The following is a 26,480-nucleotide window of genomic DNA, read 5'->3' on the forward strand; positions in this document are numbered from 1 at the left end:
CTGTCAGTCATGTTTGACGAAACTATCCAAAAGTCTTTTCTGCCCTTGTTAGCTCTTCAATGGAATCTCTACTCTGACCGTTCTTCCAATCCATTTTCAAAGAGTGAACGGAAAAGAGGTACTCCACTCCAATGGACCGTTTGCTCTCTCTAGCTCCACTAGTATCAGATTTCTCTGGGCAAGAGAATTCAGACTTCTTGCCATCCATTTCGGACCGACCTCCCTTCGGTTTCATAATCATAGCCTGATAGCCAAGAACACAAAAGACAATTAATGTCCAACTAATTTATATTTATAATGATATTTTCAACCATCAAGAGCAAAATTGGGGGTTTGAAATAATTTTAGATGCATGTTAATGTTATATCACATGCAAATAAAATAATGCCACCCATAGGCCATATGGAAATGGAAGGTTTAGTATTTTTTCCAAATAAAAATGACCCTTTTTATTTATTTCATCCCACGCGCGTTAAACCGCGCGTCTCCTTAGCATAAACAATACTCCATATTATTCTTTAAATACGGCCGGCCATCCAAAATGAAAAATCCAACCAGAATCCAGAATGAGCACTCGAATGTTCAAACCGAACACAATGCCGTCACCGTCACTTTACCTCATTCTCCTACTCTCTCTCTTCTTACTACTTCCACCTCCCCTGCCTGCCCTCCAACCGCTTTCCCTTTCCCCTCCACCTCCGCCACTCTCTCCGTCACCCTCCGCCGCTTGTAAGTTCACTCTATACCCCAAGCTCTGCCGTTCCATCCTATCGGCCTTCCGCTTCTCTCCCTCCAGCCCCTACGATTACGGCCGCTTCTCCGTCAAGCAGTGCCTCAAGCTAGCCAGGAAGACCTCCTATCTGATCGACCGGTACCTCAACCGCAATCAACGCTCCACTCTAAGCCACATAGAGGCCGGTGCGCTAGACGACTGCCGACAGTTGTCCGATCTCAATGTGGACTACTTGGTGACCATCACCACAGAACTGAACTCTGCCGAGTCACTGACGGACGACCTGGTTGATCAGGTCCAGACCCTGTTGAGTGCCATAGTGACGAACCAGCAAACATGCTTTGATGGGCTTCAGGCTTCCGGGAGTGCCATGATGGGTGCTCTGTATGCACCCTTCAGTAATGCCACTCAGTTGTATAGCGTTTCGCTTGGGTTGGTGACTCAGGCTCTGGCTCGGCGGAAACACCGGGGAAGGAAACGAAAGACGAGCGAGGTGGAGCGGTTTCTGTCCGACGTGAACCGGGTATGGAGAACCGGGTACCAATCCCAATCCGACCGAGGTAAGAAAAGAAGTAGACCTTGCCCATCTAACTTAGCGACTAGGGTCTCTAATTCTAACTACTATAGCAGAAATACAGAGCAGCAAAGCTTAAATTAGTTAAAAGACAAATTTATCAAAGGAAAGAAAAAAAAAAAAAAAAAAAGTAAAAGGCAACAATTCCTGTGCTCTAGTTTCAGTTTTGTGGGGTCTGTGTTCAGAGCCTTCCGACTTTCAAATGAGTTCGGATCTGCTAGTGACAGAGCGCGCCTCACAGCATGTCCTGGCTGCACATCGGGAATATCTCCCGTGAGGACGGTGTGAGGCCCGCTTTGCGAGAAACAGATCCCAATTCCTTCCATCTACTATCTCAGCCCAGACAAACTAACGTAGTAGCCCATTTTCTTTTTAGCTAAATGAGACACAACTATCACTGTCTTGCCGCTTTGCAACTGGTTTGGTTGAATCAGATCATTCTAGACTTGAGCTCAATTTGGAAGAATGATAAATACAAATATGTATAGTATACAAAATAATATAAAATACAATGTTCTGCCTTTTACATGTTTGAATTTGTACTCTTTGCAAATTTAATCTTAGGGGCATTTTTTTTGGATTCTGAGAGCAAGTATGCTTTTTAATGTGGGGATTAGAAAAGTTTATTTTCAATAAACGTTTTTTCAAGAAAAAATTTACTCAAATAATTATATTTACTTAGTAAATAATTTTCCTAAGCCTGAATTTGGAAAGAGTATAAATGCAAATATATAGTATAAAATCTTATATTTTTTATTATTTTGTATGCATTTATACTGTATATATTTGCATTTGTATTGCTTCCCAACAGAGCCTAAAGTGAATGGGACCGCCAGTGATATTGGCAGGCACCAGACAGCTCACAGCTCAGTTGCGTTGTAAACCCGCTACAATCACATTGGACCCATCTTGAGCATCTTTTTTAACTTTTTTTTTTTTTGTGTGTGTGTGTATGTGATGTCCCGCCCGCTATCTGGGCTGCAAACTGATACAATGATATATCTGAATAAATTTGACCCATTAATATCCAGATCCCAATTTGACTCAGATTGGATATGGATTTGAACACGGTATATCATTGAACAAGTTAAACTAAAATTATCATTTAATAGAATGATTTGAAAATGACTTGTATTAGACTTGAACATGTGGTTCTCAAGTAAAAGTGCAATTCCAGATACCCGCTGTCTGTAGAATAGAAGCGGAATTTGAACTGCCTTAATTAGATGGGATTTCCAATTCAAAATCGGTAAGAATTTCCCTTAATAAAGTTAATACATCACCTAGTTACCCAATTCTCTCATTGCCCTCACACATACACATCCATCTCGTTCATGTAGCTCAATATGCTATTAAATGACATGGTCCGATTGGTCTCTCAGGAGATGTAATTTTGCTGTTGATGAATAGTGTTTTCCTTTGGGCTTAAACAACAAGTCATTCTCTATTATTTTAGCTTGGATTCAATATGTGGGTCTGATCGATAATGGAGGCCCATCAGTTGTATCATCAATGCATTGACATCCGGTTAGGAATTCAGTCCAATTGATATTTTGCTTTTCTAAGGCAAACCCACGTACACTTTGTCAAATATGAAGTTAGCCTATAGTGTACTAATTGTGCTTTGAAGTTTGAGCCTTTTAACTAGTGCACTTTGTCAATATGAAGTTAGCCTAGAAAATTCTTTTAATTGTGTTACGGAAACAATCTCACCCTGGCCAATGCGCATTGCACAAAGGTGAATGTGGTTTGTTTTGTTTTGGTAATAAAAAACAGCCTCCCGTTTTTTAATTCTATGTCCTACAACGGGGAGACCACCAGTAAAGCCAAGCCTTGAAATTGATTACCCATTATTTAGAAACCTAAAAAGTGAAGCATTATGTTATTAAATGAGTATTGAAATCCCATTATTTATCTAGAAACCCCATACTCGTGGTGACTATAAAATGTTCTGCCTGAAGGCTTTCTTTGGAAATCCCACAATAATGAGTATTGAAAATTTTAATGTTAAATTTAAAGGTGTATCCATCTGGTTGGCTGCCTGCCTGCCTGGTTCAAAAATCAAAATACATACTTTAAGGACATTGTCAAGACCTACTGATGATAGAGGTTGGGTTCCTTGCATTTATATAATATATATATGTTCATGGCTGTCTCACTGTCTGTCAGTAACTAAAATAGCAAAAGGAAGGAAAAAATAAATAAATAAAGTAATAATTTGTTACTTAAATTTGCTGCTGTTAGGGACCAAACAGCCTGGGAGGAGTCTTATCGGTTTTCAGAGTGGTGGCCAGAATCAAACTTTGGCTGAAAGACTGGGTGATAGGATCCTGGTGAACGACACTGCTATAGTTGCTAAGGACGGAAGCGGGAATTTCAGTTTGATCGGCGATGCATTTGCATTTGCACCAAATAATTCCAAGGTTGAAGATGGCTACTTTGTAATTTACGTCAAGGAAGGAATATACGAGGAGTATGTGGTTGTAGCCAAAAACAAGAAGAATATAATGTTACTTGGTGATGGGATTAACCGCACAGTCGTTACTGGGAATCGAAGCGTGGTGGATGGCTGGACAACCTTCAACTCAGCAACAGTTGGTGAGTACTGAATACTTAATTGGCTCGGGTAATTATTTCTATTTGAGACACACAATTACACAATTAATATAAGAAAATTAGTTTAAAATTGTTGGCTTGGGTACGTAAAGGTCTGGACCGGGCAATGGGCAGGCCTTTATGTTAAGAATTTTAGCCCAAGCCCATCTCTCTGCGAATTCTGCAGTCTGCACATGCATGGGTATATCATATCTGAGGCATGAAAATCATTCCCTAACCTGCGCATGGGCATATGTTAGAGTTTTAGCCCAAGCCCATCTCTTGGCCTAAAACTGCACATGGGCCATGGGCGTAATGCATGAATTGAGCTCCTTTTGGCTGGACCTGTGGAGTAGTCTTGATGAGTACTGCTTAGCTGAGCTAATCATTCTTTACCATTTGAAATTGAGAAATTTAAACTACTTGCTCTCTCTCTCTCTCTCTCAATGCAGCTGTTTCTGGGGAGCGATTTGTTGCCGTAGATATGAGCTTCAGGAACACCGCTGGGCCGGAAAAACACCAAGCAGTGGCAGTAAGGAACAATGCCGACGTCTCCACCTTCTACCGCTGCAGTTTTGAAGGTTACCAAGACACCCTCTACGCACATAGTCTAAGACAGTTCTACAGGGAATGCGATGTTTATGGAACAGTAGATTTCATATTTGGGAATGCCGCCGCAGTGTTGCAGAATTGCAACCTATATGCTCGTAAACCCATGCCCAACCAGAAGAATGCCTTCACTGCCCAAGGACGGACAGACCCAAATCAAAACACGGGGATCTCAATCCACAATTGCACTATTGGAGCTGCTCCAGACTTGGCTGAGGACTTGAACTCAACTAGTAACTTTCTTGGTAGACCCTGGAAAGAGTATTCACGAACTGTATACATGCAGTCTTATATTGATAGCCTCATCGATCCCGTGGGTTGGTTGGAATGGAATGGAACGGTTGGGTTAAGTACCCTTTTCTATGGTGAGTTTGAGAATTATGGACCAGGTGCTATTACTAGTATGAGAGTGCAATGGCCTGGTTATAGCTTGATGAATGCTTCACAAGCTTGGAATTTTACGGTTTATAACTTCACCATGGGTGATACTTGGTTACCTTACACGGATATACCGTTTAATGGGGGATTATTGTAATGGCAAACTGGTGATTAGGATACATTATTCAAATGTACAAAATCAAATGAAATGTAACTATTTATAGGTTTTATTAACTAAATTTCACAGTTACACCTTCCTCTAGCTCTCTTGTACTATAATAATTATAAGTACTCCATCCACTACTTCAAGTAAAATGAAAAATGAAATTATTTCATTTTAGTTGGCTATCCGTAGATTACATGCAAGTAGTTTGGACTTAACTGGGAGGAGATAATCAATTAAAGTTTGGCTTCTTTTAATTAAATTAATCGATTAAATGGCATGCATGCGTTTGTAATATGTATGTATTATGCATATATAGACATATATGAAATTAAGGGTGTTCGTAATTGTATTTGCATGTTTGGCGTAATTTGTGGGAGACCAATTTACTTAATTAATTTCGTGACTGTTGGCCTGGCCTAGTTAACAGAATTTACACAAGATTAGGTAAATACAAATAATAATAACTAGCGATCATTACCACAAATTAATTTGCTAGGAGTCGGTTAAGGGTTGTATAAAGTTTAACCAAATTAAAAGTTAAGGGGTATAGAATAAAACTATCACAACCACAAAGTATATAGGGCTGCTTCGTGCAAAATTACTTCATTATCCCTCATCGGAGAAGAAACAACACAATAAGAAAGATGAATGGATGGCGGGGTATTATTGTAAGTTAGCAGGTAGAAAGAATAGTCAAATTTAAAATAGCGGGGGAAGTGGTGAGACGGTTAGATGATTCATCCCCATCACCCATTTCCCTTGACCAACTTTTAAATGGAATACTTCAAACTTGTGCAGCTCCCAACAATTCGAAAACTGAGGAGGAGAAAAAGAAGAAGAAGAAGAAGAAGAAGAAGAAAAAAGAAAGAAATAAAAAGGGGAAGAGTAAGAGGAAGGAGGAGGAGAAGCAAGAGGAACAACAAAGAACATACCCTTTGCCTCCCGTCCTCTCTGCCTTAGCTTGGAGGATCTAAGGCAGAGGGACTCCCCCCCCCCCCCCCCTGCCTCTGCCTCAGCTAATCAAGCTAAAAGCATGGCATTCCAAGAATTTAGCCAGGTGTCAGCCCGTCGAAGGGTGGAAAGGCAGGAAAAGCTGAGAAAGAGGTTAACCATCGCAGCAGTTGTTATAGTTGTTCTCCTTATTATAATTGCCGCAGGCGTCTTCGCCATCGTTTACATATCGGAGTATTCAGGTTCAAGCAAGTCGTCTCAGCAAGAAGTAAAGCCTAAAAAAGATAAGTCGCAGCGCGCCGATAGGATAAAGATGATATGTAACCCTACAGACTACCAAAGCGTATGCGAGTCAAGCCTGAAGAAGGTGTTGAAGAATAATGCCTCCTCCACCAACCCCAAGGATGCTCTCAGGGCTTCGATTGTGGTGACCCTGGATGAGGTTGAGAATGTGCTCAACCAAACATCAAAGTTCCGTTTCGAAAACAAAGAAGAGCAAGGTGCCTACGAGGATTGTAAGCTGCTGCTTCAAGATGCCAAGGAGGAATTACAGGATTCAATTTCCACCGTTAGTGACAAGGACGTCGAGATGCTCCCCTCCAAGGCTGATGACTTGAATAATTGGCTAAGTGCTGTAATATCATACCAGCAGACATGCATTGATGGGTTCCCTGAAGGGAAATCCAAAACCAAAATGCAGAAGACCTTGGGTAATACAAAAATTTTGACTAGCAATGCTCTTGCCATTGTCGCTGAAGTGTCCTCCATCTTGTCAACTCTCCAGTTATCGGGAGGAAACAAACGTCGCCTTCTACAAGCCACCAGTACTAGTACTAGTTCTAGTACCGGTACCAGTCTGGGTGAGGACGGCCTCCCTAATTGGATGTCCCATGAAGACCGCAGGATGTTGAAGGCACGTTCCGTCGACCTCAAGCCCAATGCCGTTGTGGCCAAAGACGGAAGTGGAGATTTTAAAACCATTTCCGATGCTTTGGCTAAAATGCCTAAAAAATACACTGGGCGGTATGCTACCTCCTCCACTCTTCCTCTTTATTTTACAAAACAAACAGATAATCATCAAGTATTTTTCTTCTTCTCTTTTTTGGCCCTGCCTTGTCCATGAATGAATCGAGACCACGCAATCCCTTAAATTAATGCAGGTACGTCATTTACGTTAAGGCAGGAGTTTACGATGAGACGGTGATAGTGACCAAGGATATGGTAAATGTAACAATGTATGGGGATGGATCAATGAAGAGCATTGTCACAGGGAGCAAGAATTTTGTAGATGGGGTTAGGACCTTCCAGACTGCAACTTTTGGTAAGTTTGTTTTAATTAATTTATGGTAATATATGTCGATCCTATATTATATTGATTCTTCTTCTTCTTCTTTTGGTACGTAGCGGCACTGGGCGAAGGGTTCACGGCAATGGCCATGGGATTCAGAAACACAGCTGGTCCAGAAAAGCATCAGGCAGTAGCCCTCCGGGTCCAAGCTGACCGTTCCGTCTTCATCAACTGCAGGATGGAAGGGTACCAAGATACGCTATATGTACAAACCCACCGACAGTTCTACCGGAGTTGTGTGATTGCCGGCACTATCGACTTCATCTTCGGCGATGCATCAGTAATCCTTCAGAACTGTATGATTATGGTCCGAAAGCCCTTAGACAACCAGCAGAACACTGTTACTGCCCAAGGAAGGGCGGACAAGCGGGAAACTACAGCCCTTGTTATACAAAATAGTCGCATCTTGCCTGATGATAAACTAGTACCTGATAGGACAAAGATCAAGAGTTATCTTGGTAGGCCATGGAAGGAGTATTCTAGGACTATTATTATGGAATCAACCATCAGCGATGTGATTCAACCAGATGGATGGTTACCTTGGGATGGTGACTTTGCCCTCAACACATTGTTTTATGCAGAGTACAACAATAGGGGACCTGGGGCTAAGCTTACTGCTCGTGTCAAATGGCCTGGTTTTAAGGTCATTAAAAAGGATGAAGCCGAGAAATTTACTGTCGGAACTTTCTTAGAAACAAACTGGATTCAGGCCTCAGGTGCACCATTTCGTCAAGGATTATATAACTGAGCGTGTTGTACAATATTGACCATTTTTATTACAAATTTAAGTGGCATTTTAAACAAACAAACAAACAGACAAACAAACAAACAAACAAGCTCCCAATAGAAGAAAAAAAAAATTGATACTGTACTGAATTATTGATGATTGAAAGGACGATCGACGACATTCGAGGTGGATTAACTATAACAATTAATTAATATTGATTCACAAGGGTTAATTAGCAATGTTGAATGGGACGGGAGAGTTTCTGCCAGTCATTTATAGGTTTAAGACTTCAAGCAGTGATCGATGGTGGTGTTGCTGGTGTTAGTTCTGTCTATTTTTCTATACATTAGTTGTTGTTCTTGTTCTTATTCTTGTTCTACTATTTAAATCATGCATAGAAAAAGAAAATATTATAACTTTCATTCCAACTATAATTAACTCTTCCTCCTTAAATCCCACGTTCCAAATTTCTGACAATTCAGCTAGTAATTTTCGGCACTATACATGATTAGCTACTGTACTACACGATTAATTCTTCATGAGCTAATCAAAATGTCGTAGTACACCTAATCGCATTATCAACCTCCTTATCAGCATTATCATTACACAGGCCCAATTAGGCGATGTTTGGCATCAATGCCGTTTTCTGCTTCAAATAGCACCCTTTTGTTTGGTATCATTCAGAAAAAAAAAAAAAAAAGAAATGTTGCTCTAAACCATGTTTTTGAAATTGGGAAAGTGTAGTATGGAGCAACACCAAATGTAATGTTTCCTAAGAAAATAGTGCATTGCTGCCAATGATGCAATGACGTGGCATTAATGGCATCATATCGGATGTTTGATAATATAGATCAATATTGAAAACGTCACTACCATACCAGCACTGGTACCAAACAAAACCAGTGTTGTTTTCTCAAAAAATGCCTATGTGGCAGCATCAGTTCCAAACAAAAAATAAGCACCATTTTTTGTTTGGGTCAAAAGCTACTTAATTAAATAGTTAATTACATTTAACAATGTTCCCAGTAGGTTTGTTCACAAATAAATCCACACCGGCCAACCCGAGTTAGCCGGTTTTTCTTCACTACTAATCGGTTTCGAGTTGCAAAGATGAATAAACCGATTATTCGGTTCAATTTCGATTTTCATATGTGAAAACCAAAACCAGACCAAGTTATGTGAAAAAATATATATTCTGAAAAAAATATCTATTAAATATAGATATTTTAGTTTTAAATAATAAATATATATTCTGAAATATATCATATATATATATATATTCAGAAATTAGAAAATATATATTTTGTTATATTTGTATATATGTTTTGGTTTTAAATATATATTTCCATAAAATATATTCTAAAATATTATATATAATATTAGTACTTTGACTTCATGTGCATTGTACAAGTTTGGAGTTGGTTGAAACCCAAACCGACCAGACCAGCTTTATTTAATAGAGGGCCGGTTCCGGTTTGATCTATAGGTAACCCGACCAGGTCAGGTCGATTGAAAAAATACTAGTAAACCGACCAAACCCAACCCGTGAATAGCCCTAGTTCCCATCACTGATGCCAAACACCTACTTAATTAATTAATTAATTACATTCAATAATCCAACTATTGAATATATTAGGCCAAGAGCTCAATTTTTTAAGCCCAATATGAATTCATTCAACTCGTCAAAAATGCGATAGATGTCAGAGTCATGCCAACATCCTCCATCAACCCGCTACCGATTTAAAGTATCTTACTAGTCTGTGGCCCTTCGTACAGTGGGGAATCGACATCCTTGGTCCATTTCCATTGGCAACCAGACAGAGGAAGTTCTTAGTCGTGGCAGTAGACTACTTCACAAAGTGGGTGGAAGTCAAACCGCTAGTAAGCATTGCAGCCTGGAACGTGCAAAATTTCTTTTGGAAAAAACATCTTGTGCATTTCAGACTCCCCAAAATCTTGATTTCGAATAACGGGAAGCAATTTGAAGATATTAAATTTCAAAACTGGTGCGCTAAGATGGGGATTCAGCAGAACTTCACATCGGTATCACATGCACAAGCAAACGAGCAAGCCGAAGTAGCAAACAGAGCTATCCTCCGTGGGCTAAAAGTTTGTCTTGCACAAGCTACAGGGTTGTGGGTGGATGAGCTACCCAGCATTCTTTGGGCCTACCGGACTACCATCAAGATAGCAACGGGTGAGACTCCCTTTAACCTCACATATGGTACAGAGGCGGTGACCCCAACAGAAATTGAAGTACCTACATTGCGACTTGAGGCTTATGATGAGGAAGCAAATAATGACGAGCTCCGTACCAACCTAGACCTTGTAGAGGATGTACGAGACATGGCCTACATTCGGACTGTGGCATACCAGCAAAAAGTGGCTCGGTACTATAACGCCCAGGTTAAGAAGTGACAGTTTCGGTTATTTGAAGATTTTAATTTTAATACGAATTCTAAAGACTGAAGCAAATGCAAAATTTGTATCTATTTGCACAGCAAACAAAAATAGCTTTAGCTAAATTATATGGTTGGAACCAAGATATGGTCTCTTCTCGAGTCATAGAAAGTGATCAGGTTAACCTGGACCAGTTGATAGATACAACCAGGTTTTGGTTGTACTACATAGCCTCGCTCATCCAATCTGATCCAGGTGCATGTTTGCCTACCAAAAAATATCCTAACTATTTGGAATCAAATGCATAAACTACTATTATTTTGATTTTATTAAGGGACATGCCACAACATTGCCCCCACCATATAGATATGTAGCTTTCTCATTTTCTGGAAAGTTAGATATATGACATTTTCTAAAAAATTGCTATTAAAGCCCACAACCCACTACCACTATTCAGACACATGACATCCTATTAATTCAAGAAATATGATTAAAAAATTGGTAGTTTCCGGTCTCCTCTCCCTTGTCATCAAGTAGGTCATTATCACTCTCCGCTTCGGAGTCCGGATCCTTGGCAGCTTCAATGGCCATCTCCTTGGTGATCTTCAACATGGTGATGGCACTGAGATCGAGGTGGGGAAATTTACACCGGGTCAACCACCTATTGAGCTTGAACCCCTTACGGTAGCCCACCGTCTCTACCTTGACCAACCTTTCCCGAAGCTCCACCAAGGACTTATACTCCTCAACTGCCTTAACCTTGGCCTCCTCCTTCACCTAAAACATGAGTTTGGTTCATTCCTTCACATGGGCCTCGAGGTTCTCAATCTCCCTCTTCAATGTCGTTTCATGCTCTTCGAGCTCCTTCTCTGTCATCAACAGAATTAGGAGCTCCTTCTTAGCTCGCATGTCGTTCTTCAGTTTGTTGATTTCATTGCGAGTTAAGTTCAGTTTGGCATGGGCATTTCAGGAAGACTCCTCGGCTTCGAGAGCCCACTTTAGGTTCACCTCGGACTGGTAAGCCAAGGCGTGGATAAAGGAATTCACCTACAAAGAGAATAAAACGAGTATCAATATACAAAAAATCTAAGTATAAGACAATTTGAAAGATAAGTTCAAGAACATACCACCATACAGTGTGTGGCCGCTCAAGCCCCGAGCTGAGCAACTGGCAAGTCGGCCCAATGAGCGATCTCCTCAGTAAACATCGCATCCTTGCTCTTGAGAAGGCCAAACTTCTTTGTCAAAATGCTCCGGACTGGAGCATCACTACCTGAAGAAGTGGTGGTCGTTGGAACAAGCTCTAAAGACGTAGCCTTGCCTGAGTCCTCCTCGACCAGATTGATTATGGGAGGCTGCTCGGCAATAGGTGGATGTTCGGGCTCAAGAACGGCAACCTCAGTTGTGGTTGCTTCAATCTTGACACGAGCCTTTTTAGAGGTTCTCTTCTTCTTCTTCCCCTTTTTCATGCTCCCAAAGAGCTCATCGGCAGGGATATCGTCCATGGAAACTGTGATAAGAAATGAGCTAAGTCAGATACAGTACCGAGGTAAAAGAATAGAAAAAGTACAGCAAATAGCGGCCTACCAGGAGGACTTAGGCTGGCTTGCACAAGCTTCTCCTTGGTCACGAATTTTTCAAACTTCAGGCCAAGCTCCACCCAAAATCGGACCTCCTCCCTTGTCTTCAGGTCCAGTCTAACGCCAGGGTCTTGGATGGCTACCCTCCAATGAGTTGGGAAGGGGCACCCATCGGTGTTGCGGACCACGAAGTAACGCCTCTTCCAAGCTGAGTCCTTGTTAGGGAGCTCATGCAACAGTTTGTACCCGGGACAAGGAGACAAGTAGTAAATTCGCCTGTGCTCGGGCAGAATGCAAGATGAGTTTTTCTTAATGGAAAGGATCGAAGAGAAGACGTCGAGGTTAAGGGGACGGTTGTAATCATGGAAAAGAGAAATGGTCCCTACGATATTACGGATAGAGTTCGGGTGTAGCTGGTCTATGGTAATGTTAAAGAATATAACAATCTCGATTATAAGAGGGTGAAGTGGAAGACGCAGACCGGGTACGAGCTCCTCCTCGAAGACCACGATCTCGTTGTGATCGTGGTCCCAAGGAAAGTTGACTAAGGGGATGCTATACACAAGGTCGCTAGGGAGTCTGTACTGGGCTACAAAGGCTAGGACCCTGTCCGCCGTCATTATTGGTGGGCCGAAGTTGTCTGGCAGCCGACCTCGGTGTGAGGTGGACAGAAGCTTCTCACTCCCGTTGAGGTGAGTCCACCTCGAGCAGACTGAGGACCACATCTTGTCTTGAAGTGACCACCTCGGTTGGATGAGGATCAACGGTTTGAGCCGAGGTATCCACCTCGGCCCCAGTGGACTCACCACTCACGTCTAGAAGACTATCTAAGCTAAGACTAGACATATTAAAGGAAAGGACAATGGAATCAAAAGGAAAAAGCAAAGGAAGGTGGACTCATCAAAAGGCAGACCGAAGAAAGGGAAGCGACCTCGGATCCAGAAAAGGCTGATACCGAACTGGAAGACTTGAGCGCAACTTCAAAAATTGTAGACTTGCAGACTTGTGGCGAAGAAAATGGGCCCTTTGGCCCCTACTTATAACCAGTATATCCGGGAATCAACGGTCAAGATCAACATGATCCAATGGCTCCTAGGAAAACCAATTGCACGCCTCCTGTGGTTGAAATCGATTTAGCACGTGTTTTGACATCCGCGGGGTTTATAATCGGCTTAACGTCTACGTGTACCGGGTACGCGATCTGGGTCACTTCCTGGTTGAGCCGAATGCGCGAACAGATCCAACCAACAACTCCCCCTCCACATCACCTAGATTCCATGCCAAATCCACCTAAGTTCGTTGTGAACTCCCCGCGTCGAGCTAGGACCCCTACCATGAGGAGTGGGAGGCAATTGATGAGGTATAATTTGGCACGACCTAGTAAATAAATGTCACATGGACACGATCTGCCTATAGGACAACTCAGCAAGGGGAGCCTAGTCAGTGGTATGCGAAGCCCAGCATAAAGTCACCTCGACGCCTAATCGAGTTTGGGGCCCAAGAACCGAAGTGACACATAATCAATCCCAATAGCTTCCTAGCAGACTTCGAATATTACGGGATCATACCTTATAAAGACAAGCCTTATCTTCTCCCCGCCCGAATCGGGCGGCGATAATGAGGTTCATTGACTAATACGTTACTCCTCGACTAAAGCGGAAACGGATCTCATCCATTCAAGCCACAAATCTCCAAACTATTCCAGGAAATCCGCAATAACTCAACTATATAAAGGCATCAATCCCTCCATGGTCCAGGTACGGGCAATTACTTCCATCCAAGCTCTCTAGCACTCAAATTCTAGCTCATAATCACGATACAGTACTGACTTAAGCATCGGAGCGACCTCGCCGGGTTAACCGCCTCGAGTGCTCTAATCCTCTGTCTTGTAGCTTGGTCCAACTCGCTATACGACTAAGGTCCAGGTCATCTTTTAGCTAGGAGCTTCCAGATTGCGCATCATCAGTTATCTAACAGAAAACTTTCAATAATTAATGGAGATTAAACTATTATTATTGAAAATATTAAATTTAATTTATTATGCTTATTGTATTTGTTGTATTTTTGTTATAACTTATTGATTAACATTTATTAGAGATTAAACTATTATTGGAGATTATACTATTTATTGACTAAGTTAATATATTTTTAGTACTTATTTTATTTTTGTAATTATTGTAATTATTATATTTTTTTATCAATATATTTTCAATAAATGTGTATTTTCGCTTTACATTGTCAATATATGTTGGAGATTAAACCATTGTTATTTATTAGAGACAAGACTATTAATTTAGCTAAAATTATGAGTGTTCGTGAAATAGTTCGGTTCGGTCATAGGCTATTTGGCCAACCAAATTGACCTGGTCAAGTTGGAGAGTTGGTCAACTAAAATTGACTGACCTTTTGTGAAAACTGACCCACTCAAGTTGTATAAGTTTGGGTCAATTTTTTGGTTTGGTCAACCAGTTCAAAAGATTTAAACTTAAAAAATTAAAACAATTTGGACTAAGAAATATGGAAAAGTTCCTGCTTGTCCATATTTAAAATATAAAATATTAATATGTATCCAGGGTTAGGTCTTCGATTTTGGTCGGTTTACAAATGGTCAAAGTGAAACTGATCCAACTTGGTTGAATTGAGAAATTTTTGAACCACCGACCTAAAATACTAGAAAACCGACCAACTCAAGTCAAGTTGATCGGTTTCATCAATTTGATGAATAAACCTAACTGAAATTAATTATTGTTATTTTTGTATTATAAAAAAGTTATTAAAAGTATTATATAAAATATGAATAATTATTAATTATTTAAAAAGTTGAAAATATAAAACAATTGTATACTCGTATGTGTTTATATTAAGTTTATTTATTAGAACACACCTTATAGTTTTACATATTTACCTAAGCCTACCTTATAGTTTTCATTTTACTAAAGCATCCCATATATTTTACAACTAGACCTGTTCATGGGCCGGGTGGCCCGACGGGCCGGCCCAGCTCCCGGACGGGCTTGAACAGGCTTTTTGTCCCACGGGCTTAACCTCGGGCCAAAAAGCCCGGCCCACATAAAATTCGAGCGTCGGGCTCAGGCTTTGCCAAAATAGCCCGGCCCGACTTGAGCTAATATTAAACTTAAAATGAGTTATGTGATTATGTCCATTTGAATAAATGTTTTGATTTAATAATGTAAAATTGTGTTTTAAAATATAAAAGAAAGGGAAAAAAAATACCATCTTGTAGGCCCATTGTTCATTTAAATAGAAAAGAAAAATACTATTTGAATTTTTAATTCTAATTTGAATAAGAAATTTTTTTTTTTCAATTAGGTTGGGCTTCGGGCTCGGGCTCGGGCTTTGGGATTTTTATCAGGGTTGGCTCAAGCCCAAGTTATAGGCCCGTTGGTCGGGCTGGGCTCGGGCTCGGGCCTAGTATATTTTCATTAGTGACAAGTGAAAGCCTGGCCCGGCCCATGAACAGGTCTATTTACAACTTATTTACTTAATCAACCTTTCATTAAGGATTATTTTTTTGCCATCGGGCCCATGATTTTTTATTTCAAAAATACCCTTAACATTTTTTTTGTACAGAAAATAAAATTGACAAAATATAACTAATTGAGTGGTTGCCCGTGTCTTATTAAGGGAAAATGGTATTTTTATTTTTATTCTTTTGATTAAATTTATTTAAGTGAACATTAGGACAATATTATCACCTAATGGAAGATTGATTAAATCCATTGTAAATTATAAGTGGTATTTTAGTAAAATGTTAATTATACGATGGATTTTAACAAATTCATAAAATTATAAGAGGTATTTTAGTAAATGACCATTTTTATTATTTTATTTTCACTTAATAAATTCTATTCATCACACGGGTCCCTAGTTTTGATTTTAAAAGAAAAAGAAGCAGCATGAAAAGGACTAAAGGCAGTGTGAATCCCCACCATGTGATGATGTGAACATCACACTCATATTCACATGACAGTTACTCCCACGGCTGAAGGGCCCACGCATTTTATGGACCCGGTACACACATCTTAAACCCATGAATCTAATCTCTCTCTCAGTGGATGAGGTAGGTTAGTAAGATAAGATAAATGATGGGGTTAAGGGTTAAGCACATAATAGTATCTATCAAAAAACAAAATCACATTATGAGGAGGCAACTGCTCCATTGTCTAATAAATAATATGGGACAGGAACCTGGAGGGGCGGTGGCCGGCGAGATAACATGATTCTGTGTGAGAGAACAACAATAGAAAGAACCTGTTCCAACTCCCAACTCCCTTTTTTTTATAGGGAGAAGTAAAAAACAGCCCAATTCAGAATTTACTAGGTCCAGGGGAATCGTGAATCGATGCTAAATTCACTGGGAGGATGTGATTTATAGGAGGGACAGGGCTAGTTGTAAGGGGCTGGAATTCAGAATTCTGCATCGTGTCTCCGTACTTTTCCCTTTTTTATATAATATAATATATATTTCCGATGGAGACGCGGTACCATAAACAACATTAGTTGTACTCGAGAGTCCACTCCACTCCATGTTAGAGAATGAGATGGCCACTCTTTTAAGTATTGACCTGGAAGATGATGATGATGACACTGCAACCTACCAGAGTACATAGCATTTTAGCCCATGCATCCTTCTAATTTACCACTTGTCACGTTTTGTGTTTCATTCATGTCCAAATACCACTTGTATGCTTCTTTGGCTCTCTAAGTGATTGAGTTTAATAAATCAATTTGGAGACGGAATCAGATTGCATTTCCAAATATTTTGTTTTCATAGGAATATATAGGACTGGACTCCGGAGGAAATGCCTATGTGGTAGTGGTAGTTGCGCCCATATGATCTGAATCTGATACCATGTAAGGTCTGTAATTTTTTATGTTAAAACTAAACTAAATAATTAAATTAAGGGATTACAATTCATACCGGTTGGTTAAAAAAATTAATTCAAAAATGTCGAGAACCCAAATGATGCATTATTAAGCAAAACAATCAAATGTCTCGAGAGATTTTTTTTTTTTTTTTTAAAAAGGATTTTGGCTTTCGTTGCTTCTTTACATGTGAAGCTGATGTGGCAATTCCTATTTCCTAAGTAAAGACTGGACAGTATTTCAAATGCTCATATATTTATTACATGATTTTTGTTTTCAGCATAGTGCATGATGAGAATATTACAAGGATTATAAGTTTTTCGCTTTTTTTTCTGATCAGATCAGACTATAAAAAAGGTACACTTCTCTGTATATCAATTACCAAGTATAAGCTAGAATCAATGTTGTGAAGAAAAGACAAAAACAAATGGCCTAAAGAAAAAAAAAAAAACAATAAATACCGGTCCGGTTCTCATAAGGTTGCACCATATGTCACCTTAGTTTCCGGCAACCACTGGCTCCCCTGAATAAAAGAATCCACCGTGAATTTCGCAGCCTCAGTGGCAGATATAGTGGGCTTATAGCCAGCCCATTTCACCCGATTGTCAGTAGTAGCGCCAGGGCCAGTGTTCATATACTCCGCGTAGTATATTGTGGTAGGTGGATCCACGTTGGACACCCAGGAAATCCATCCTGCGGGATCCAGAAACCCACCAATGGTCGATTGCATGATGACTGTGGTTGAATATGGCTTCCAGGGCCTACCAAGATAGGTTTTGGCCGTTAAATTAGCACCTGCCGACACGAGTTGGCATTTCTGGATGGAGATCCCACAGTTCTGATTGGGATCCTTCTTTCCTTGTGCTGTGATGGTGTTGAACTGGTTGGACATGGGCTGTCTGGGTCTGATATTGCAATTCTGGAAAACCACTGCTGCGTTCCCAAATATGAAATCAATGGTCCCGGTGATATCGCATTCCCGGTAGAATTGACGGTTGGAGTGGGCGTATAGCGTGTCCTGATAGCCATCAAAGGAGCATCGGTAGAATACGGACAAGTCTGATCCGGATCGTAAGGCCACAGCCTGATGCTTCTCCGGTCCCGCCGTGTTGACGAAGCTCATATCCTTAGCAATGAACCCCTTTCCAGCAACAGCTGTGCATGCAGACGGAATTAAAGCGAGCATTAGATTAGATATCATAGATGGAGATGAAATCTGTTCCATTCATTTTTTTTTTCCATTTACATATTACTTGTATACAATAATCAGCTATATATAGAATAAATTTAGGCATTCCTGATATTATATATATGTAATGTAATTGAGATTAGTGTTTCCATTTTATTTAAATTTTAAATTGGAGTATGATGAATAGGAGAATCTCAGTTGTTATTTAAAATTTGAAACGATGGAATCTCAGACATACACATATGTTATGTTGTTAACAGGTAAATGCCACCTGATGTCATGTGATGACCACCACATCTCTCTCATTTCTCCTGAGTCGAGGAAATATGGAAATGTCACTCACCTCCACCACCACCACCACTCCCCCAGGCCCCACTCACCAGTCACCTGCAATCAATCAGACTAATTTTTCTCGAGCCCGCATCACACATCCTACCCCCATGTTATGATGTTAATGCTCCGTGTTTCGCGGGCCGCTTACAGCAACAGCCCCACACACATGTCAATATATGGACATGCGGGTCTCTGGGCTAACCCAATCCTCCAAGCACACCCACACACATGACAATATATGACATCAATCCACGGCCAAGATTCTTTTAACGGTTAAAACCCCCATATGTATATTATACCCAACTAAATACCTGCCGGCCATATCATGTAGCATACATGTAGCAGGTCTCTTTTATTCCTTTATTTTTCCCTTTAGTCATTTTCAGTGGGCCCTCCATGCTTGTTGGGACTTTTAAAAGTCATGGCTGAAGTGCTGAACTATATCACATGCAGCAACCAGCAATGTAAAGTTTCGCACCCTCAGGCCCCGCACGGTACAGCTATCTACCACTACCTTTGACTCGATCCATCCTACGTAATTTGCGGCCTGCGCCCAACGTATTACTACTATTCCTCCTCCATCTTCCCACTTGGAGAGGAGAGTTGGAGGTGGAGACCTGTCAGTCAGTTTCCATCTATTGCTCTATTAATTCACATCTCCGAGTCATCAATCAACACCCTTTGAGTCCTTGACTAAGAAGATAAATTTTATACAGGACAACCTCATTATATCACCAATTAACTCAATTCAATACACAAGAATAAGCAACAGCAGCTGCAGCACTAGCCTAATATTTAAGATTTCTAAGAACAAAGAAGAAGCATAACATTGAAGCAAGATTGCAAGAATGAAAGGTGAGATGCATCATACCAGTGCAAAAAACATTCCAAAAAATGGAAAGAGAATACTAGAATAGAAAAAATTAAACACAAAATATTTTATTTATATCGTCAAGTTTGCTGCTTACTTACCGAATGTGGCAGTTGAGAAGGTGGGGGTCCCATCTTTAAAGTTCGATCGTCCGGACACGATCGTCTTACCTATTCCATCACCGTAGATCATAACATTCCACTTCGATTTATCCAGCACCACATTCTCCAGGTACATACCCGCCTTAACGTATATCACGAATCTTTTCACACTCTTCTTGGGCACAACCACCACCGCCTCCTCGATTGTTTTGTACTTGCCACTCCCGTCTTTGGCCACCACCACATCCGGCGTCACTCCCGTCTCCTGCAGCAGTCTCCGGTCATCAGGGTGCATCCACTCCGGAAACTCATCAGAGTCAGACCCCACATCCAATAGCTTCCGATGGATTGGAATATCGAGGTTCTCGAGAAGGGTCAGTATCTTGGACACGATGGCTAAGCTATTACTTGTAAACTCGGTTGAGTTCTTCATTGCTACCCTCAACTCTTCAAACACTGTTGCAGCGGTGGTGCTGTTCAACTCTTGTAGCCCGTCTAAGCAGGACTGCTCGTTCGTGATTGCCGCGCTGAGCCATGTCCTGAGGTCGCTGATCTTGGAAGCCGATAACAACTTCTCACCCTGGCTCACTTGCATGGACGAGATAGACATGTTGAGTTGATCTATGGCGTCTTCAAACTGGGTTTGGCAATCACGCAGCGTTAATACGAGAAGAGGATCGCCGTTGACCTTGGGGATAAGCTTCGTGGGTAAAGAAGCGAGCTTTGAGAGCTCGGTAAGGGCGACTTGTAGGGAGAGCTTGAAGAGCTCTTCTGGATCTGTGGTTTTCTGGGCGGCCAGTGAAGAAAGGCTTGAGAAGCAGGAATTGGGGTACTGGGTGACGCTGCAGACGGCCTTGATAGACTGAGCCACGGAGGTTTCGGAGGACGAGGGAGTCTGCTCGTTCTGGCCGTCGTCGTCGTTTTTGCTTTTGTGTATGACTGTGCCGACGACAGCACCGACGATGATGGTGAGAAGGAGGATCACCGATACGGAAATGATGATGAGACGCTTGCGGGTCTTGCGGCGGAATTCGAGATCTTCATGCTCGTCGACCTTGCCGTATCCCTTGAAGGACTTGACAGTGTCCATGATTTGGGTGGGCGTTTCAGTGTTTCAATTTCTCAAGTGAAGAGATGCAGGAAGATGATGGGATTTTATGATTTATAGGAAGAGCTTAAGCTAGGTTAGAAGTGCTATCGACGAATGCTCCTTTTTGTCTAATATTTAATCATGGAGTTTTATTTGGCTGAGTTGGATTTGGATGCTTACAGTAGGAGCTTGGAGGTTTCCACGTACATTTATTAAATGGCAAAAATGCCCTTATTCCTAACCCGTAGCTGTAACTTGTAAGATGCCAATGGTTTTCTTTCACTCGGTTGGGAGTTGGGAACTTGGGTCAAAAAATTATCAAGATTCTCCTCAGTCACCCTTTGCCTGAACCTAACATCTCTTTCGTGCTGTCTGCCGATGCAATCTGGCCCCTGCACGGAAATCATGGAATGAGGATCAGTGGATGTCATGTCATTACTTATCACCTTCAGTTTTTCTTTCTGGTAAATAATTTTACCCACGGTTTTAATTTTATGTTTTTTTTTTTTTTTGGGGGTGGGGGGGGGGGGGGGGTATTTGGTCATTTTAAATGTAAAAGGACCAATAGTGAATACTGAATAGAATAAGATAAGAGCATTTCTTTTCTTTTGAGGTGACTTGCTTTTGGGTGGGGGCCTGGGGGAGTGTGGAGGCCCACTTTCTCCGAAGGCACCCAACCAACACCAACCCAGCCCCGGATCCGCTAGGGTCGCCACACTGTGTATAAAGTATAAACGGGCTACTTAACAAACCACGAGCGGCGAGCAGCGGATCATCCGGCCGCCTCCGAAGCATAGCAAGATTGAAGCGTGTGTAGACATTTGTAAACGATAAGAAGCCGTCAATTATTAATTTTTATTAGGCATTATTTATATTTATTTAACAAAAAAGAAAATACCCGATGATATGGTATGAATATGATGACTCTGATCTCTGCTTCTGGCGTTTTCTTTACTGTTTAAACTTTAAACTTAAAACTTGTGGCCGTTGATATTTTTTCGATGCTGTCATTGCGGGGTTTGAACTTTGAAGCAAGCGGCGCATGGGGTTGTGACAATTGCCAATTTGCCATATGGATTTTCTTTTGTTGAGAGCAAGTAAACGCCTACGTCAAATGGAAAATGGAAAATCATAAAGACCTCCTTCTCCCCGTAATCAATGGTCGGAAAGTGTGAAACTACGGTCAAAACGTGTGAGACCGTGTCAACCGAACAGCCTTTCCCTAATCTTATTTGGTGTAGCTGGCTTATGGCTAGCATTCATAATTCATTTGGGACGTTGTAACTGGGTAAGGTCATAATTATAATAGCAGGAGCAGGAGCAGGAGCAGGAGCAGGAGCTGTTGTTTTCCGGCCTCTTTTCCTCTTTTGCTGTTTCTTGTTGCTTGTTGGAGATCGAACACGGCTTGCCAATGATGGTTTTAGCTACGTGTTAATTAGCCTCCTCTTCTTTTTTAGGAACCTGTAATCTCTCAGGCCTCATATATAATAGCGAGTGTTTCATTCTCCTTGGTTTTTGTACCAAAAATAAATTGTGTTCTTTAATCTAATTTTTATGATTTCATTCTCAGGCCTCATATATACTTTCAACAAAGCATTATTTTTTAAACTAGAAACTCATAAATTTGTTCTTGAATTTCCAATTCCAAAAGCGTGATTTTCATATTATGATTTCTTTTCTTGTCATCTTTCATACAGCATATAATATAATATTTGATCAAATGTAGAATTCTAACAAATGGATGATGATGGTTTACATTACTTATTTTTATTTATTTTTATTTTTTTTTGTCAATTTATACTTTGAACAAGTCCATACCCTCTTAGCTGATCCAAATAGTTGTTGACTTGTTGCAGGGCTTTTTATTCTGGCGGGTTAGACCATTCTAAACCCACTTTCGACATTCTACAAATAATAAGCAAATTCAGCTTTGTAATTATCATATAGTTGACTGTATTCCAGTTCAGGTATGAATTAATGGGTTTATACAATTAATGGCCTTGATTGCTGATGACCTACTAAATATAGAGTCGTGAGATGTAGTAACTACAACCTCTCCGTTGTAGGTTCAATGAACCTCACATGCAACCTACTGTCCTCATTCTTTTATTATTATTATTATTTTTTTTTTTTGCATCAATTATTTATTGTTTTCAGTTACTATCTCATGAAACTCTATTTGTATGTTTATTTTATAGGACTATTTATTTTTTTTTTATTTTTCTTATTTTCTAATTTTTTTAATCTTTTGTATTTTGTATTTTTTTTTATTTTTATTTTTCTCTTACCTTTCTATTTTTTTTTATTATTATTATTAAATTATCACTTGGATTTATTATTATTATTATTATTATTAAATTAACCTGGATTTAAATTATCACTTCACTAACCGGGCTGAATCAAATGATCACTCAACCTGAATTTAAATAACCAAGAAACCACAACCTAGGCTAACCAACATTTAGAGGAAAAAGAAATGAGCAGGTAACAAATCAATAACCCGAGAGGTTTCATCCCATTTAATCCAATCAGAATCTAACCTATCAACAAGTAGAAAAGAAGAATAAATTGCTACAAATCAAAGGAAAACAGTCGTTCAAATCTCTACAGAATTAGTCATTTAGAACAAACCTATAGGATAATGGCAACACAGGAAGCAAAACTATATATAACGGGATTGAGTGAGAGTACAGAGCTTAGTGGACGCGACCTCAGAGCTTAGAACAAACCTATAGGATAATGGCAACACAGGAAGCCAAAAGAAAAACCTCTCATATAGTTTCACTTACAAAAATCTTCCCTAAAAGAACTCGACAAAAACCTCTCTTCCTCACTAATTCAAACATAAAGTTACAAAATTGCCCCTATCTAATCGTCAGTGTCATTAAATTATTTCAAAATATCGGAATTGCTCTCATTCAAGCAACACTTTTACTTGTGTTACGGTTCACTTTCAGAGCAAAAGTTCACTGGATAATTCGAATTATCACCAAGAAACCGAGGCTGCTAAAAGGATACAGAGAAGTCGAAGGCTTGTGTGGGTAGCGCCTTGCTTGCGGAATCTCAGACAACTATATCCTGGAAGCCAACTCCCAGAGAGTCTCATCTCCAACATTCAGAAACATTTCCTTTCGTTGATCTCTCTCTCTCCTTTTCTCTCCCACTTTTGCACTGTAGTTACATCTTAATCTCTTCTTTTGTTCGTCCACGGAAGTCCCATGATCATGAACATTATTAGATACTCCACTTGAATCCATTCTCTGAAAAAGTAATCCAAGATAGGGTAGTGGTTATCAGAAAAATTAGATTTTGACAGGGACTTAGATTACTTAAAGTCCAATATCTGAGGATTCCTACAAACCCAAGACAATGAACAAGGTGAAACACAAGAGAAACGGTGAAGTGGCTACCACATCAACCAGAATTAATTATCACATCTAACATATCAAGCTTCGCAAACCTGAATTCTAGACCACAAATTCGTCTGCCCTGCAGTGACCCTCCAAGACGCAATCAAATGTTAGAATGCAGCAGAACGACTTTCCTTATCACAATAGACCCCAGATCAAAACTTCCCCTTTTAGAACACACTGATAGAGGTAATGATAGTTCAGAGTTCCAGACGACCCGTCTTAGGGTTTGTTAGATTCAATGGAAAATAAAATCAATAACCTGCAAGGTGACAGGATCTGCTCGTCACAAATGGGCGCCTGTGGGTCCAGACTTCAGAGTTGTTGATACCACCACAAAAAAAGTTGTTGACGTCTCTCCCAAGGAAGCGTCAAGCGTGGGTTCAGACTTCAGAGTTCAAACACAACAGAACCATCTTTTCTTTTGGGGAAACTGATCTTTGTCATTTTGCTTGCAGGCTTCGTCTTTTTCCAGTGACACTGACCCCCCACAGTCCCACCGGTCTTCTTCTCATCTCCGGCTTTATTAAATATAGTAACAGTGAATCCTTCGGCTAATGCAGAACTGTTGAAATCCCACTCGCTGAATTTAGGCAACGGCTGACCCTTCCCCTCCGACGACACAATGGAAGATCGCAGGAGCTTCGAGTAAGAGACGAAGAAGAGACACAGGGAGAGAGAATGAAAGATACACAAAAATTTAGAAAGATACAAGCAGGGGCAATTCGGTATTTTGAAATATTTTAATGATTTCCTGAAGATTAATCAAGGGTAGTTTTGTAACTTTATTGATTTTTCGTCTAGATCAATCAAGGAAAGGAGATTTTTGTCCAATTCCTTAAAAGTTAAAAGGAAGGTTTTTATTAAAGTAAAACTACGGGAGAGGTTTTTATGGTTATTAGAAACTTAAAGGAATATTTGTATATTTTATCCTATATTAATTAAAGGCAAAAAGATAGAAATAGGGGAGACATAATCCACCTTGCCCGAAAACCAAAATACAAAGCATACAATCTTACCATCTCAATCCAGCCTAAAAAAAACATAAAAAGAAAAACAATACATTATTTTTCTTTGTACCGATCACTTGCCTAACAAAGGAATTAATGAAAGATATTTACTTAAAGTTGATCAATAGTAATCCCCACATTCCTAGAGATTCCTAGAGATTTGGCTCATCTTGTACATGAAGATTGATGGTGCACGATTTGACTATTATATATGGAGGACGATTCGAATTTCAGGTGGACGGTGACGATGTTGCTCCAATGTTTAAATCAATATGCTGTAAATGTGAGTTGAGTGCTTGAGAGCTTGAGTGCTAGAGAGTAGACTAATCATGTGTACTTTTGCCTTGAGGTTCCCGTCTTTATATACTGGAGTAGTCGTGGGTCTCACAAAAGTGCTTCGAGATCTCCAGGGTGTGAAAATAGGGTTCGTTCCACTTCCGAAGGAGCAATACGTAGATAAGGCTTATCGTTTCACTTCCGACTCCGACGGAGCTGGGATGAGTCCTCATCGTGATCTCAGAAAAGTCGGGATCTGTTAGCTCATCGTGATCTCGAGTAACTTGGGATCTGTTGGAGAGACATCTGAAGTCAGTTACGTGGCGATTCGGGTTGTTAGCTCTGAGCTGATACTTCAATTCTTTAGTTTCAAACTGGATTGGATGCTGAGGTGCCTCGACGTCGAGGTGAGTTTTGGGCCGAGGTGGCTGAATATTCGAGCTCCAATTGTTGCGAACTATGCTTGTCAGGCTGAGCTGTCATCCCTTAATCAGGTCGCGTTCACGTGTCCCCTTCTCGATAGGTCAGGCCAAATCACCTTTCATCAATTGACCCCCACTCCCCGAGTCAAGGGTCTCAACCCGGTGCGGGGAGTTCATGACGAGTCCAAGTGGATTTGGCACGAGCTCTAAGCGCCTTGACGGGTGAATCATTGGTCGGACCTATTCAACCGCTTGGCTCAACTCAAGAATAACCTAGGTTGCGTCTGAGTTACGCGCAGACGTCACGCTGTTTTATAAACTTCACAGACGTTAAAACACGCGCTACATTGATCATTGATCCTCGGATATACTGGCTATAAATAGGGGCCAAGGGGCTCGTTTTCCTCACCACAAGTCCGCAAATCCTCGGCTCAGACCGTGGATCCTCGTCCTACCGAGGAGGTTACTTTGGGTCAGGATGTGGTCCACGGTCCTCCCAAGGTGAACTCACCTCAGAGGGAGAGAGAGGCCTCAGGTAACCTGGCTTCCACCTCACATCAAGGTCGGCTGCCAAACTTTCCAACAACTTTGTGTATAGCATCCCCTTAGGTAACTTCCCTTGGGATCACAGTAATGACGAGATCGTGATCTTTGAGGAACAGCTTGCAGTTGGTCTTCGTCTTCCACTTCACCCTCTCATAGTCGAGATCGTAAAATTTTTCAACATCACCATAGATTAGTTACACCCAAACTCTATCCGCAACATCGTAGGGACCATTTCACTTTTTCACGATTACAACCTTCCCCTTGAACTTGACGTTTTTTCTTCT

At 40.7% G+C, this 26,480-nt stretch overlaps 4 protein-coding genes and 2 long non-coding RNA genes across 6 annotated transcripts; 4 read left to right on the forward strand and 2 right to left on the reverse strand.

Moving 5' to 3' along the window:
• The first annotated feature begins 277 nt into the window (after window positions 1–277).
• Window positions 278–5,151, forward strand: LOC148846724 (pectinesterase-like). Its single transcript, XM_088949561.1, has 3 exons — window positions 278–1,293; window positions 3,552–3,905; window positions 4,355–5,151. The coding sequence occupies exons 1-3, from the start codon at window positions 567–569 to the stop codon at window positions 5,044–5,046; spliced, it is 1,773 nt and encodes a 590-aa protein (XP_088805687.1). The 5' UTR covers window positions 278–566; the 3' UTR covers window positions 5,047–5,151.
• Window positions 5,152–5,831: 680 nt separating this feature from the next.
• LOC148846725 (Plant invertase/pectin methylesterase inhibitor superfamily) lies at window positions 5,832–8,187 on the forward strand. The gene is made up of 3 exons (XM_088949560.1): window positions 5,832–7,029; window positions 7,167–7,327; window positions 7,411–8,187. Exons 1-3 carry the CDS (start codon window positions 6,089–6,091, stop codon window positions 8,100–8,102), a joined length of 1,794 nt encoding a protein of 597 aa, XP_088805686.1. The 5' UTR covers window positions 5,832–6,088; the 3' UTR covers window positions 8,103–8,187.
• Window positions 8,188–10,097: 1,910 nt separating this feature from the next.
• Window positions 10,098–10,499, forward strand: LOC148846726 (uncharacterized). The gene has a single exon (XM_088949405.1). The coding sequence runs from the start codon at window positions 10,098–10,100 to the stop codon at window positions 10,497–10,499; it is 402 nt and encodes a 133-aa protein (XP_088805531.1).
• A 6,685-nt stretch (window positions 10,500–17,184) lies between these two features.
• PME1 (pectin methylesterase 1) lies at window positions 17,185–20,924 on the reverse strand. The gene is made up of 2 exons (XM_088952054.1): window positions 19,443–20,924; window positions 17,185–18,103 (listed from the first exon to the last, which is right to left on the reverse strand). The coding sequence occupies exons 1-2, from the start codon at window positions 20,530–20,532 to the stop codon at window positions 17,421–17,423; spliced, it is 1,773 nt and encodes a 590-aa protein (XP_088808180.1). The 5' UTR covers window positions 20,533–20,924; the 3' UTR covers window positions 17,185–17,420.
• A 173-nt stretch (window positions 20,925–21,097) lies between these two features.
• On the forward strand, window positions 21,098–24,941 carry LOC148846728 (uncharacterized). Its single transcript, XR_016101305.1, has 3 exons — window positions 21,098–21,995; window positions 22,389–22,499; window positions 24,401–24,941. It is a non-coding gene; the product is annotated as an uncharacterized LOC148846728 (long non-coding RNA).
• LOC148846729 (uncharacterized) lies at window positions 23,165–24,407 on the reverse strand. The gene is made up of 2 exons (XR_016101304.1): window positions 23,993–24,407; window positions 23,165–23,792 (listed from the first exon to the last, which is right to left on the reverse strand). It is a non-coding gene; the product is annotated as an uncharacterized LOC148846729 (long non-coding RNA).
• Window positions 24,942–26,480: the final 1,539 nt, after the last annotated feature.

Source organism: Nelumbo lutea, chromosome 6 (genome assembly GCF_056320005.1).
Source record: "Nelumbo lutea isolate HS-2025 chromosome 6, American lotus-T2T, whole genome shotgun sequence".
Classification (NCBI taxonomy): Eukaryota; Viridiplantae; Streptophyta; class Magnoliopsida; order Proteales; family Nelumbonaceae; genus Nelumbo; species Nelumbo lutea.

Coding starts and splice junctions, on each gene's coding strand:
- PME1 (XM_088952054.1), bottom strand. CDS start 20,532: ATGGACACTGTCAAGTCCTTCAAGGGATACGGCAAGGTCGACGAGCAT. Junction 18,104..19,442: donor CTTCTCAACTGCCACATTCG/GTAAGTAAGCAG, acceptor CTGCATGCACAG/CTGTTGCTGGAAAGGGGTTC.
- LOC148846726 (XM_088949405.1), top strand. CDS start 10,098: ATGGGGATTCAGCAGAACTTCACATCGGTATCACATGCACAAGCAAAC.
- LOC148846724 (XM_088949561.1), top strand. CDS start 567: ATGAGCACTCGAATGTTCAAACCGAACACAATGCCGTCACCGTCACTT. Junction 1,294..3,551: donor CCAATCCCAATCCGACCGAG/GTAAGAAAAGAA, acceptor TGCTGCTGTTAG/GGACCAAACAGCCTGGGAGG. Junction 3,906..4,354: donor CTTCAACTCAGCAACAGTTG/GTGAGTACTGAA, acceptor CTCTCAATGCAG/CTGTTTCTGGGGAGCGATTT.
- LOC148846725 (XM_088949560.1), top strand. CDS start 6,089: ATGGCATTCCAAGAATTTAGCCAGGTGTCAGCCCGTCGAAGGGTGGAA. Junction 7,030..7,166: donor CCTAAAAAATACACTGGGCG/GTATGCTACCTC, acceptor AAATTAATGCAG/GTACGTCATTTACGTTAAGG. Junction 7,328..7,410: donor CTTCCAGACTGCAACTTTTG/GTAAGTTTGTTT, acceptor TTTGGTACGTAG/CGGCACTGGGCGAAGGGTTC.